Source organism: Vigna umbellata, chromosome 1, assembly GCF_029865625.1.
Source record: "Vigna umbellata cultivar VRB3 chromosome 1, Vumbellata_1.0, whole genome shotgun sequence".
Lineage (NCBI taxonomy): Eukaryota > Viridiplantae > Streptophyta > Magnoliopsida > Fabales > Fabaceae > Vigna > Vigna umbellata.
In genome coordinates, this window is record NC_142165.1 from 22,633,220 (window position 1) to 22,645,871 (window position 12,652).

Genomic DNA, 12,652 nt, shown 5'->3' on the forward strand with positions numbered 1-12,652 from the left:
CATGCTGTGCTTATAAATACTGGAAAACACACATTCAATTAGAAGTTTACAATTATAGAAATTGATCATAAATTCCTTGTAGATACGATATTGTACTATTTTTTTTTGAAAACTATAGGACTTGTTAAGAAAAAAGATTATTTATACCACAATCTCGTCAAGTTTTCTAGTGTCATTATCGGGGACTACAATGCCACTTTGTATACATGTTTATAAATTGTTAATTTTGAATAATTTTGTTTTAATTATAATCTCACAACTCTAGAAAAAACCACTAGGAAAAATGTGCAGAGACAAGAATGAAAAAAAACTTGAGTTGCATCAAACTTCCACTTAAAAAAATAACCATGCAGAAAGAAAAATCCACCCAGATAGACCTTGAGAGATTATGCCACACAACAAGGTCTCCATAACTTCTCCAACATTGTTGCTCCTCCCATTACTAAGACAATGAAGATGAAACAAGTTTTTCTTAGCATAATTATTGCTCATCCATTTATTAGAATAGGTAATGAATACCCTTACATATATTTGTCAACATTCTATGGGCTATGTGTACAATGGGAATTCCACTTGGTAAAGAAGTTGTATATATATGGCCTTTTTTCATTTTTTCTAACTAGAAAAGTCAGTCTAGTTACAATGTCACCTATATAAGAGCTTTATTAACTGAAGCATTGTTTAATAAAAAAAAAATTCCTTAACAATTTCTTTCCTCCATCTGCATAACGTTCAGGGAAAGGACCATGAGTCATTTTGTGAAGTTTGATTGTGATTCAAATCTCTACTTAGAAAATATCCAAATCATGGATTTGAAAACATGAGCAACTTAGAATATATTGAAATGGTTTGAAGTCTGGATCAAAGATGATATTAGATGAAGCTACAAGAGGAACCATTTTGTCACTTGATGTTGAGCATAAGTACTAATTATTATTTTTAGGGTTAAATATATTTTTAATTTCTAAATTTTGATACAAAATTAGAATTTGTTTATGTTTTAAACATTGATACAATTTCATTTCTAAACTTTAAAATGAATAAATATATTTTTTCTAACCCAACTAGGTTAACTTTTTCTTTGACCTATTAAATACATTTTAGGATGACATTTGAGTTGTTTACATCCTTTTAACAAGTTTTAGCTTAAATGTCCAACTGAAACACCTTTTAAAAGTCCAAAAAATTAATATCATTAGTTTAAAAGAACTATATTACTTTATTTTATAAAATTTTGAAATCAAAATACATTAAAGTTTGGAACAAGAATTTCAATTTCGCGTTTAAGTTTAAAGATTAAAAACATATTTAATCCTTATTTTTACTATACAATATTATTTTATATATAAATTAATCATTTTAAAAACGGAAAGCATATATAATCTTATTATTTTAAAGATAGAATAATTTATCGTGACATCTTTTGAAATATTATAATAATAATATAAAATAATGTACTAAAAGTAAACTATAAACATCAGGAAAATTATAATGTTTAAATACAATATAAAGAATATAACTTATTGATTAAACAAAGTGAGATAGAATACCAAGCCCAAAACATATCTTCATTTCTCATTAGATTGACAATTCTCTTATCTTCCTAATTCTTCACATATAATATAATTATGTTGTTTCTTTTTCCTCTCTCACCCTTCTCATACTATGTTAAGTTAGATTTTAAATGGTCTTTAAGATTGTGAGTGATTGAAGAGCGACAAGATATATTTCATATTAGAGATATGATATAATTGAACTTTAGATGCATTGATATGTTATTAAAAGTAGTGTATAATATCTGTTTGTTCTTTCCTTTTTTAATGATTGTTTATTGATTGGTTCCCTTTCTTCAATCAATTCCTTTTTTGTTTATAATTAGAAGTTGCTCGTGTTCTCAATCTCATGAAGAAATTGAAAAAAATTGTAAAATGATAAGTAGGAGTGATGGATATACTTTTTGTAGTAGAGAACCCATAAGACTAGTCAACAAAAATAATATATCTATATTGGGCAACAACTATACCACTCAATACAATTTTTAAGAAATACTTATTATATTTCCTTAAGATTTTTAAATAATTGATATATTTTATGCATTATAGAAATATTTTATTATTTAAAATAGAATTTATTTTATGATGGAACTTTCTATTACGTTTATTTTTTAATTATTCAAAGTAAAAATAGCTTTAGTTTTGTGTAAAGTTAGTATGTATTTTAGTGTAAAAATAATATAAAAAAATTGTGTAAGTAAATTATTGAAGGTTTTGTTTACACTATTATAAATTAGATAGTTCAATTATACAAGAAGAAAAAAAAAAGCAGTCACCTGTCATCCATAGATTCGTCCATGCATTTACTCCTAAATAGTAAATGAATAAGTAATGAATTATGTTGAATTTGAATATAAATGCTCAAGTTAAGATAAAATAAAGTGATTTTGCATATGTTGCGTAGAAAATAAAAATAAAAATCTAGATACTATATTAGGAATACCAAAATGCATTATGGTGATATGAGTAATATTATTATATTTAAATGTTTTAATAAAGTCTTAGTCTTAGTACTATGAATATGAAAAATATTTTTAAGTAGAAAATCTAACTTTTGTAATGAATGTTAATTATTAACTAAGTCTAAAATACTCTATATTAAGTTAATGGTTAAAAAATAGAGATTAGTGAAATAGTAAAACTTAAGACCGATGTAGTATTATAAATAAAGTTTGGTTCATTGATAAAGAAAGCTAAATAAAAATTGAAATTACCATCTTTATCGGCAATTTTCCCTCCTTTACTTAAATAGCAAAATTTTCTGACATACAATCCCTAAATTCTCAAGTTTCTGAGATTTGTTTTGAGACCAATTTTCATTACCGCCAGGCTACTTGTTTCTTATTCGGATTAGAGTATGTTCTCTCTAAAACCTTTGATTTTTCTTATAATATTATTGTTGTGAAATGCAACACAATAACATGATACATAATCGATTTGTAAGATACATGATTTACACTTTCAATTATGATAATTTATAAGATAAAGATAGTTTGGCAATTATGCAGATCATGCATCTTACAAGAAATTTGACATGATATATGAAGAAATTGTTATGTAAATCTAATATTTTGTATTTGATACATATATTGTATCAACTTTGCTTATAAAAGACAATGATTTGGGAATCATGTTAAAAACAATGACATAATCATAGTTTGATAAACATGATGTTATAAAATGTTCAAATCCATTGAGATGTTTTTACATTTAGAAAGCTAATTATGTTTTTTCACATATATAAAATTTTCTACATAGTTGCCTAGACACTTCAAAGGTAAGAATGTAATTTATTGTTTAAGAATGTAATTTATATACCAACAACTATTAATGATGCTTTGTCACATTATTATTTATTGTTATACTATTTATATAGTTCACATTTCATGGTCATCACATTCAAGTTAAAATATATCATGTTAAATATTATAGAACTTTTTTGTTTGATTATTTATAATCTTATAGAGTAAATCATTAAATTTAACTTTGCTTACTATCATTACAAAATGAGAAAAACAATCTGAGGTTTATGGTTATATGCAAAGTTGTTTTCACTTGTTATAATTTGACCAAAATTACTTTTTTTTTTTATGTTTATTGTTGTTAAGGTTTTGAGCAGTTCAAAATGAGAAGCCAGAAAACAGAAGAAGAAAGGGTTGAAAGAATAATTCGAAGTCTTTTAAAACTTCCCGAAAATAAAAGATGCATCAACTGCAATCTTTTGGTATGAAATTATACTTGGATTGTTACTGAAAATTTACTATTAATTATTCTTCATGACTAAATTATTTTTAAGCATACAAATTAAATGTCATATTTTTGAAGGTTAATAATAGCATATTGATATGTGATTTTAATTTGGGGCTTAACTCAACTATGCATCCAAGGGAAAGCCTATTAATTTTATTTTTTTTGTTAAATATGTATATAATAATTGTATATTGGGTCATATTCGTATAACATATGGACAAAAAAATGTGAATAAATCAATTTAAATTATTTGAGCATGTTCAAAGAAATTTATCACATGTATTGGTGAGGAGAATAAATTGCAATAGTTTTAATTATTTGAGAAGAGATCGAAGGAAATAAAGAAAATAAATTGTAAAAAGGAATCTTGAAAGAATTAGAGGTAAAGAAGCAATAGTCTTTCCTAGATTGTAAAAGTCCACGATTAGACAAAGTGGAATAGAATTTTCATACATGTTGTTAGAAGTCTTGTTTAAGACCATAAATGAACTTATTTAATTTGTAAAACAAAGTTTGAACCACTGCATTTATAATTCAAAAGAGTGTTCATATAAAGATATTTATTTAGAAAATTGTTGGATTATCCCTTGTATATATCAATCTTCTATGCTTTAATATATTTTTTTTATGAATACGAAGTGATACCTAATTTTGTGATGGATCTTGTTTTTGACTAAAAATAATTACACTAAACTTGTGTTTGGATAAAAATAAATCTAAGTAGAAAAAAAAAAGTGAAAAGGAGGTTGTTTGTATTAATAGAAAGATGAGATGAAAAGAAATGACAAAAAAGTTTATTAAAATTTCTAAAAGGTGTAATGAGTTTCATAAATTAAAAAAATGTTTTAATTAATAAAAATGTAAAATTATATTTTTATCCTTATATAAAAAATTATTTGAAAATAAAATATAAAATTAAAAAATGTTTTAATTAATTATTTATGATTTGTCATTGATTACCAAGTTAGGCTTATACTTGACAAAGATAATGTTGAATGCTCTAGATTATCAAAACTAAATGTGACACTTTAAAACACTAATGATCGATTTTCTTCTTGAAAATCTGTTTGTATATAAAAAATATTCTTTCCAATAGTATCTCCACCAAATCTCATGCATCATTTTCAAAAGGGGTTTGAACTTCTCATGAATTACATATACTTGTTTGATTCAACAAAAGTGGTTGTCTTACTTTGGATGAGAGGGTTTTTATAGAGTGCATTAATTTTCATGTGGAAAAGATATAGTGGTTTAAGTCACAATTGAATTGTATGTTTGGACTATTACATTGTTATGTAGAAAGAGTTGCATTTTAATTATAAATTATAACCGTTAAAATGATAAATGCTACATCTAATAGTTTTCAATATCCATTTGTTGAAAAAATATCCTTTAAACTTACTTAAACTTCCTTTAAACTTCAAATTTACCGTAGAAACTTCATCAAATGTCACATCCCTACTCACAATTTCCTTTCTCTAAATGGTGACCAAAGTTTAGAATCCTTTAACTTATGCTCCTTCACCCACAAACACCACCTTCTTTGATCTATGCTCAAGCTTTCCTTCATTTACATGATAATATGATGAATTCACTAACACCTTTAGAGTTAAGTAATTAGTTGATATATTAGACCAAACCTTATCAAGGGTCTTAAATTGATAGTCATGGATGAATATTGATTCACTAAGAAGCATGTTGTATTGATTGCCTTAGTATAAAATATTTCATCCAACCCAAATGAGACAACATACACCTCACGTTTTCTAACTAAGGTTCAATTGTCTTTCTAATACTCTATTTTGTTACAGTGGTAACAAATTGTGTGTTTCCCACAATATCTTCATCTCTTTCTACAATTTTGTAAACTCTTCATTATAGAAATCTAATTCATTGTTTGTTCTCAAATATTTCATCCTCATATTAATTTGGTTTAGTATGTGCATTGTCTAGTGCTTAAAGTGACCAAAAGCCTCATCTTTCTTCTTCTTTTTGAAAACCAAAGACATCCTCAAGTAATTACCACTATTGAAGAGAAAATATTGTGCACCTCCCAATTTTGAAACTCTCAAAGGACATCAACAATTAAAATGGACGTAGTTGAACACGACTTTATTTTGTGCTTTGCCTAAACAATTGATGGTTTGTGTTGCTTTTCTTAGATCTTGTCCTCACAAAACTTTAGATATTTCATATGATTATCACCAAGTAACCCGAACTTCATAATATCAACACTCTCTTCAATCATGTGGCCAATATGTAAATTCCACATAAAATTACTAGACATAGTCTAATAGATAGATAAAGTCGAGTCAATCACAATGAACACCAACAAGATGTACAAATTGTTGCAGCTGACATCAATAGTCTTATAATGGAAGCTAGGTAAGTTAGACCTTTGATTCGTTTTGGTCCTATATTTAGACTTTTGATTCGTTTTGATTTTATATTTTTTTTACTCAATTAAATCTTATTTTGGTGGAATCCATAAACTTATTCTATTCCAATTTTCCTTGTTAAACTCTATTTATGTTAAAAAGTTTGTTTATATTTTATTTTATTTTTTTGAGTCAATTCTTCCATTAGGTTAGGGATTTAGGGTGAGAAATATTTAGGACTTTCGTTTGAGGCTTTTTTGGTTTTATGAGGAGAGCTAACCTTTCCTTTGATAGGTGGTGAGAGGTGGAAAAAGGTAGAAGTCAGGCAGAGTGATCAGAAGAATTTAAAAAAAAAAATTGATTCAGATTTTGAAACGTGACGCCTTCCAAGCAATGTTAAGCCAATTTAACAAAATATACTATATTATATCTTTTTAACAAAATGTAGAAAAAAATTATGAGACAAAAAAAATAAAAAACTTAAAAGAAATTAAATTACTAAATTAAGCAATTTTTTTTTCTCTTTACTAGACAAGTCTATTATACATTCACGGAGCTCACAATCAATAGAACACAGTGTTAAAAGTATTACTTACTATTATATTATCTCTTATTATAATCTAATGAAATAGATAAAAACTAGGATTGCAATGTAGTTAGCAAACTAAAATTATATTTCCTATCATACTTTTAAAAATGCTTTCCACACACATGAAGGAAGAAAAAATAGTTGGCAATGGAGAATAAACAAAATAAAACCAGAAGATAATTTCCTCCTGTCCATCTCATTTCCCTCAATTTGTGCTTTCAATCCAAGCATTGCTGATATAATATTCCAAGATCAGTACTTTTTTTTTCGCATAGCCTCTCAATAAACTGATCCTCTCATTGATTTATGTGCTTAAAACTTAGAGTATGAATTTTCAACTTGAGGAGTCTAATTTGTGTTAAACTATATCTCTTACTAGATTATCTCTTTCACTTTACATGACTTTATATATTTTAGATGCATGCAATATTTCCATATGACACTATCTAACATAACATTGACTATTCTTATGATTCAGGGACCACAATATGTATGCACAACTTTCTCCACATTTGTATGCACAAATTGCAGTGGGATACAGTAAGCATATAGACAAAAAGTTTTTTGAATTTGAGAAATTAATTTTTTTAAGAAAAAATCTGAGGCACTAAAACTTGATACCTATAAATTTTCAAAGATTAAAAGCAAAATTAAGCTTTGATATTTTATCATTATTGTTGATAGTTATTTCTGTGTACTTAGTCTGGTGTATGATGAATTACAGTCGAGAGTTTACTCACAGAGTAAAATCTGTCTCAATGGCTAAATTTAGTCCGGAAGAAGTCTCTGCTCTTCAAGCTGGTGGAAATGAGGTATGCATGCATAACCATGCTATTTTCTGCTCAAATTTCAAGCCACTCTCATAATTTGGCAATAAACACAACATAATACTCCATGCACAGAGAGCAAATCAGGTTTATCTTAAAGAATGGGATCCTCTTCGCAATTCTAAGCCAGATTCCAGGTTCTGCATCTTTTACACATTGGAAATTACTACATTTTTTTCACTTTCCTTTTGTATAGAACATTATGAAGCTCTCATTTATAAGATCCAATAAGTGTTTAACTATGATATATATCCTCATAAAGTATTTGCTTCCAGTAATATACAGAAACTCCGAGAATTCATCAAGCATGTGTACGTGGAAAGAAAATACACTGGAGAAAGTAGCAGCAATCTTTCTAGGATTAGATTGGTAACTTTTGTGCACTCTTCCACGTGATATTATCATGACTTTAGCAACACAAAAGATGACTGAAAATGAGTTCTTTTTGGTGTGTTTTTTAGAGTGAGAAGGAGCCTAATGCAAGTAAGAGAAGTAGTTCATTTCGTTTAGAGTTCAGAACTCCAAGTTCAAGTCCCGGTCCTTATCCAAAAAGTGATGACAAGAATTTGAGATATTTATATGATGAAAGCAGAAGTCCTAGATATGCTCAAAAGTATTCAAGGAATGGTGGCCATATCAGAAGTCCTATACAGATTGAAGTTGTTGATGACAGGTACAAAGATGATGAACGTAGAAATAGAAGACTTGCAAACATAGAAGCAAAGCTAAAGAAAACTTCAAGTGATGATCTGAAGAAAGTGGAAACTGTTGCAGCTCCTTTGGCTGAAGTATCAAAGGAGAAAGCTCAACCCCTAAAAGTAGGTCAACCTCCTCAAACACAGTTTTATGAACTTATATTACCACTCACTCTGAATCCTTGAAAATTTTGAATTTGATAGATCAAACCTCCTGGTGGCAAGGGTTCTGTTGAGGAAAAACCATCTGAGCAAAAAAATAATAATCCAGAAACACCACCACCATCTATAGCACAACAATCAAATGAAAATAACTGGGCCATATTTGAAGCTTCAACAGAGGACAATGTTCCTAAAACTCCACCAAACACAAGTACCTCTAATCCTTCCTCAGAAAAGGCCCCATCAGCAAAAAATCCTATAGACCTTTTACTTTCTGAATTGTCAGGTCCTATGACTCCAGTGACTGGTGGCACACCAGTTCCAAGCAGTGCTAATAATGATCCAACAACTACAACAGTACAAAATGCTATTGATTGGGACTTTCCACCTGCTTCAGCAGGGAAAACAGCTGCATCATCCAACAATACCAACAATACTAGTGTTTGGCCATGCACATCAACCCCAGCCACTGAACCAGCACAACCTTCTAGTGAAGTTCCTCCACATACTGAAGATTCACATCAACATAATCCATCAAGCATGCAGTATCTTCCATCTGTATCAGTAGCTTTTAGTTCAACTGCACAACCAACAAATTCACCAGTCATAGAAGTAGCTTCAAATAATAAGGTGAGACATGCACTATGCCTTCTTGATATAGCGTATACCATTCTTTTAACTCTATGTTGGAGATTAACGTTGACAAAAGATAAAGCGAGAGATTGAATTAGGTTTAAAATCCATTTCTTAACATATGACTGAAAGCAGCATTATCAATTGAACCTTTTAGTTTGATATACTGAAATGTTTAGAAGAAGAAGCATGTCAACATTGTCATGGTAGATGAGAGACTTTAGTTCCGTATTACTCATCTTGTTCTTTACTTTGATTACACACAGCCATCAGTAACTCCAAGTGAAAAAGATCCTTCATGGTCTTTTACTGAACTACCTTCTCAAACTACCTCAAAACCCACTCAAGAAACCAAATCTGATGTTGGCTTGCAGCCAAGTAAAGTGGAAACTAAGGCTAGTGGAAGACAAGAAATTCCAGAGGTAACAGATGTAGCCATCGGTCCTAAGTTTCTTTGTTTTTAAGATGAAAAAACAACTGGATTCATAAATAATTTCTTTGCAGAACCTTTTTACACCAAGCTATTTATCTAGGCCAGCACCCCTTCCAAATTGGCAGAATGTTCAACCTTCTGGCATGGGATATGGCTTGCAGTATTATCATAATGCTGTGGTACCATTCTATGCAACTCATTACTAACTTTATCTTATCTCTTGCTTTAGATACTCATTGGTGATTGATTGATTGATATGGTGTTTCATTTACAGCCTCCCTCAGCACTTTCAAATTCACCAATGTCCATAAACCCCTTTGAATTAACTGATGTGAGAAATATAACCCATGTCTCATCGGTATGTACAACATTAAACTGATATAATTTAGCAGGTTTTCTAAAAATTTTCAATTCTTAACTGTTCTAGTTTTCTTACTTATTTTAGCTTGCTTGTAAAATCAAACCTGAAACTTATAATGCAATTCAAAGCACAGAGTGAGTGAGAAATAACTCACAAGTTGGAAAAAGAGAACAGATTTTATGTAACTAGGAGCCACTTAAATGCATACAAGTTCAGCTGAAACACAAAACATGTCTCATCTTAATATATCCTTTTGAAGAAGTATAATTCGAGATTCACCATTTAGGAGCATTTTGGTTATGTCTTGCATTTTGTTCATCTACACTTATGGAAATGGAGATTCATTAATATATAACAATCACTTCAGTTGATAACAAGTTGGAACTCAATAAGAAAGTTTTACTTTTAGGATAGGGACTAATTGTATGGTTTAGATATGTTTTCCATAGAGGTGAAATTCAAATTCGTTCTTGTTTCAAATTGATATATTTTGATTCTAAAATTTAAAAAATGATAAATATAGTCTTCGAATAATATAAGCAGCAACTTGAAATGTTTTTTTGACACAAGAAAAATTTAACGTATTAGGAAGACTATGTCTATTTATTTTTAAAATTCAAAAACTAAATTACGTTAAAGTTTAGGATAGGGAATAATTCTAATTTCGCATCAACTCAATACATAACAGGCCAAAACTTATAGATATTACTATGGGTTGTGTGAGTAAACATGAACACACTGTTAAAAAAATTTAGCTTTTGGTTTAATTTATGACTAAATTTACATTACAGAAGCTTCAATTGATTGAGCAAATAATGCCTGTCATGCTGAAATGTTTATGGATAATTCTATCTTTAAATTTTCATCTTTGAATGAAGCCAAAATATTGTTTTAACCTTCCAAGACTTGTGGTATTTGTCTATATATAGCTTCCTTCTATGGGTTCTGTGCCTGGTGCACCACAAGCTCTATCATCTCCCAGAACAGCATTGATGCATACTGCAAGCCTGGGGTCTTTGGTGTCTCAGTCTCCAAGTTATACATCCCCAGTTATGGGTACATATTGCTCTTGTTGTCTTCCATTTCTTTTGAACATGTTTTTTCTTGTTCTATGGTCATGATTTGTTTGTTCACTCTTCTAAGGTATGTACTTTGATCAAGTTGATAATAAGGAGCAACCCACAAGGTAAATCATACTCAGTATTATTTTGGATTACTTATAGTATAGTCACTTCATTATAAGCTATGAAAAATACCATGAAGATAGATTTCCTTTATTAGATATAAAACATGTTATTTCTTTCATTAGAAATAGGAAAAAGTATGTTCATTATTTGAGATTTGACAGCTAATGCAAAGATGATATTCTCAGTTGAAAATGTCAACACTCTTGTAATTATAACTGCAATTTAATATTTTGTAGACCTCAAAGAGCTGAGAGCTTCAATGGTGACATAACTTCTTTTGGATCTATAGATCCCCTTCAACATGCAAACAGATCATTCCAGACCTGCAAAAGTTCAATTTCTATTTCCAATACAAGAGCAAACCCATTTGACTAGTTTAAACAATTTGCCACACTGCCAAAACCTTCTGCCTTATGTCAACAACAAAAATTGCAGAAGGATTATGATCCTGTCATTCTTGTGCCAAGTTCACTTAGTATCCTTTGCAAATTGTAATGTAAATATAAAAGCACACATATTCCCAAGTGGATGCAGAAAACTTTACACATCACAGGGCTGCTGATTAACTGATTTAACCATACAATGTATTTATTGTAATTACATGTAAATTTTTACAACTCTCTTGTACATAACAATACAAGTCAAATATTATTGTCTTTGAGTGTAAACCTTAGCAATGTTTATTTGATTTCCATGTTAGTTATTACTAGTAGTTAAATGTTCTGTCCAAATTAGCAAAATCTCTGATATTCATATTTTTAGAACATAATACAACTTTCTTTGAAAAATAAACCATGTTTCTGTTTAAGGTTAATATACTTCAGTCAACATCTCTTATACTGTGTCTTCAACAGCAAAGGTATTGCAATTGATGTCTATCACTCTTGGAATGTTAATTGGTACAGAATGTCATACTTTTTATACTAGTTCGTTAGTGAATCTATGTAAGAAGTCTGAATCATATACAAATTTATTTTTTCATTAGCGAACTTTCTGTACCAATTTTAGAATAAGTATAAAAATTCGAATACTTTATATGGATTCAAAAGTTAGTATAAAAAACCCTGGTATAAAAAGACTTTGACTCAAAATTGCTTATAATTTTTTCAAATGGAACTATGTGACAAGCATAAGAAATTTCTATTCCAATGTCAAGTCTAAGAACTATATCTTTTGCTTGGTAAGATGAATTGTTTTATTATACTGTCTCTGAATTTTGTTGAAGTAAATGTGATTTCCTAAGTTTCAGATTCTCTTAGTAAGTTTTGTTTGATGCCCACTTTTGTGTTTCTTTTTTCTATTAATATGTATTGAGAATGCTGCATATGATTGGTAGAGATTGTAATGCTTATCTGTTTAGTTTTACAACCTATATAGTGAGGCAATAGTATTCTTTTCTTTGGACTTAAAAAAACAAAAATTCCATTATAGAGACAAGGACTGCCACTGCAAAATCTGTAGTTCCTCCCTATATGATACTTTATCATGGCCATGATTGAAATTCAAATTCAACAGAGACCTAATTATTGTATTGAGCCACAGTGATTTATAGATCTCATTCATTTATATTTAATATGATGCTCT

General features: G+C 29.1%; 1 protein-coding gene across 1 annotated transcript; it reads left to right on the forward strand.

The window, feature by feature from the left end:
- Window positions 1–3,678: 3,678 nt before the first annotated feature.
- LOC124832116 (uncharacterized) lies at window positions 3,679–11,569 on the forward strand. Its single transcript, XM_088110476.1, has 13 exons — window positions 3,679–3,777; window positions 7,249–7,310; window positions 7,495–7,582; window positions 7,673–7,734; window positions 7,873–7,966; window positions 8,059–8,415; window positions 8,497–9,084; window positions 9,354–9,509; window positions 9,592–9,699; window positions 9,795–9,878; window positions 10,811–10,937; window positions 11,025–11,067; window positions 11,305–11,569. The coding sequence occupies exons 1-13, from the start codon at window positions 3,679–3,681 to the stop codon at window positions 11,441–11,443; spliced, it is 2,007 nt and encodes a 668-aa protein (XP_087966602.1). The 3' UTR covers window positions 11,444–11,569.
- The last annotated feature ends 1,083 nt before the right edge of the window (window positions 11,570–12,652 follow it).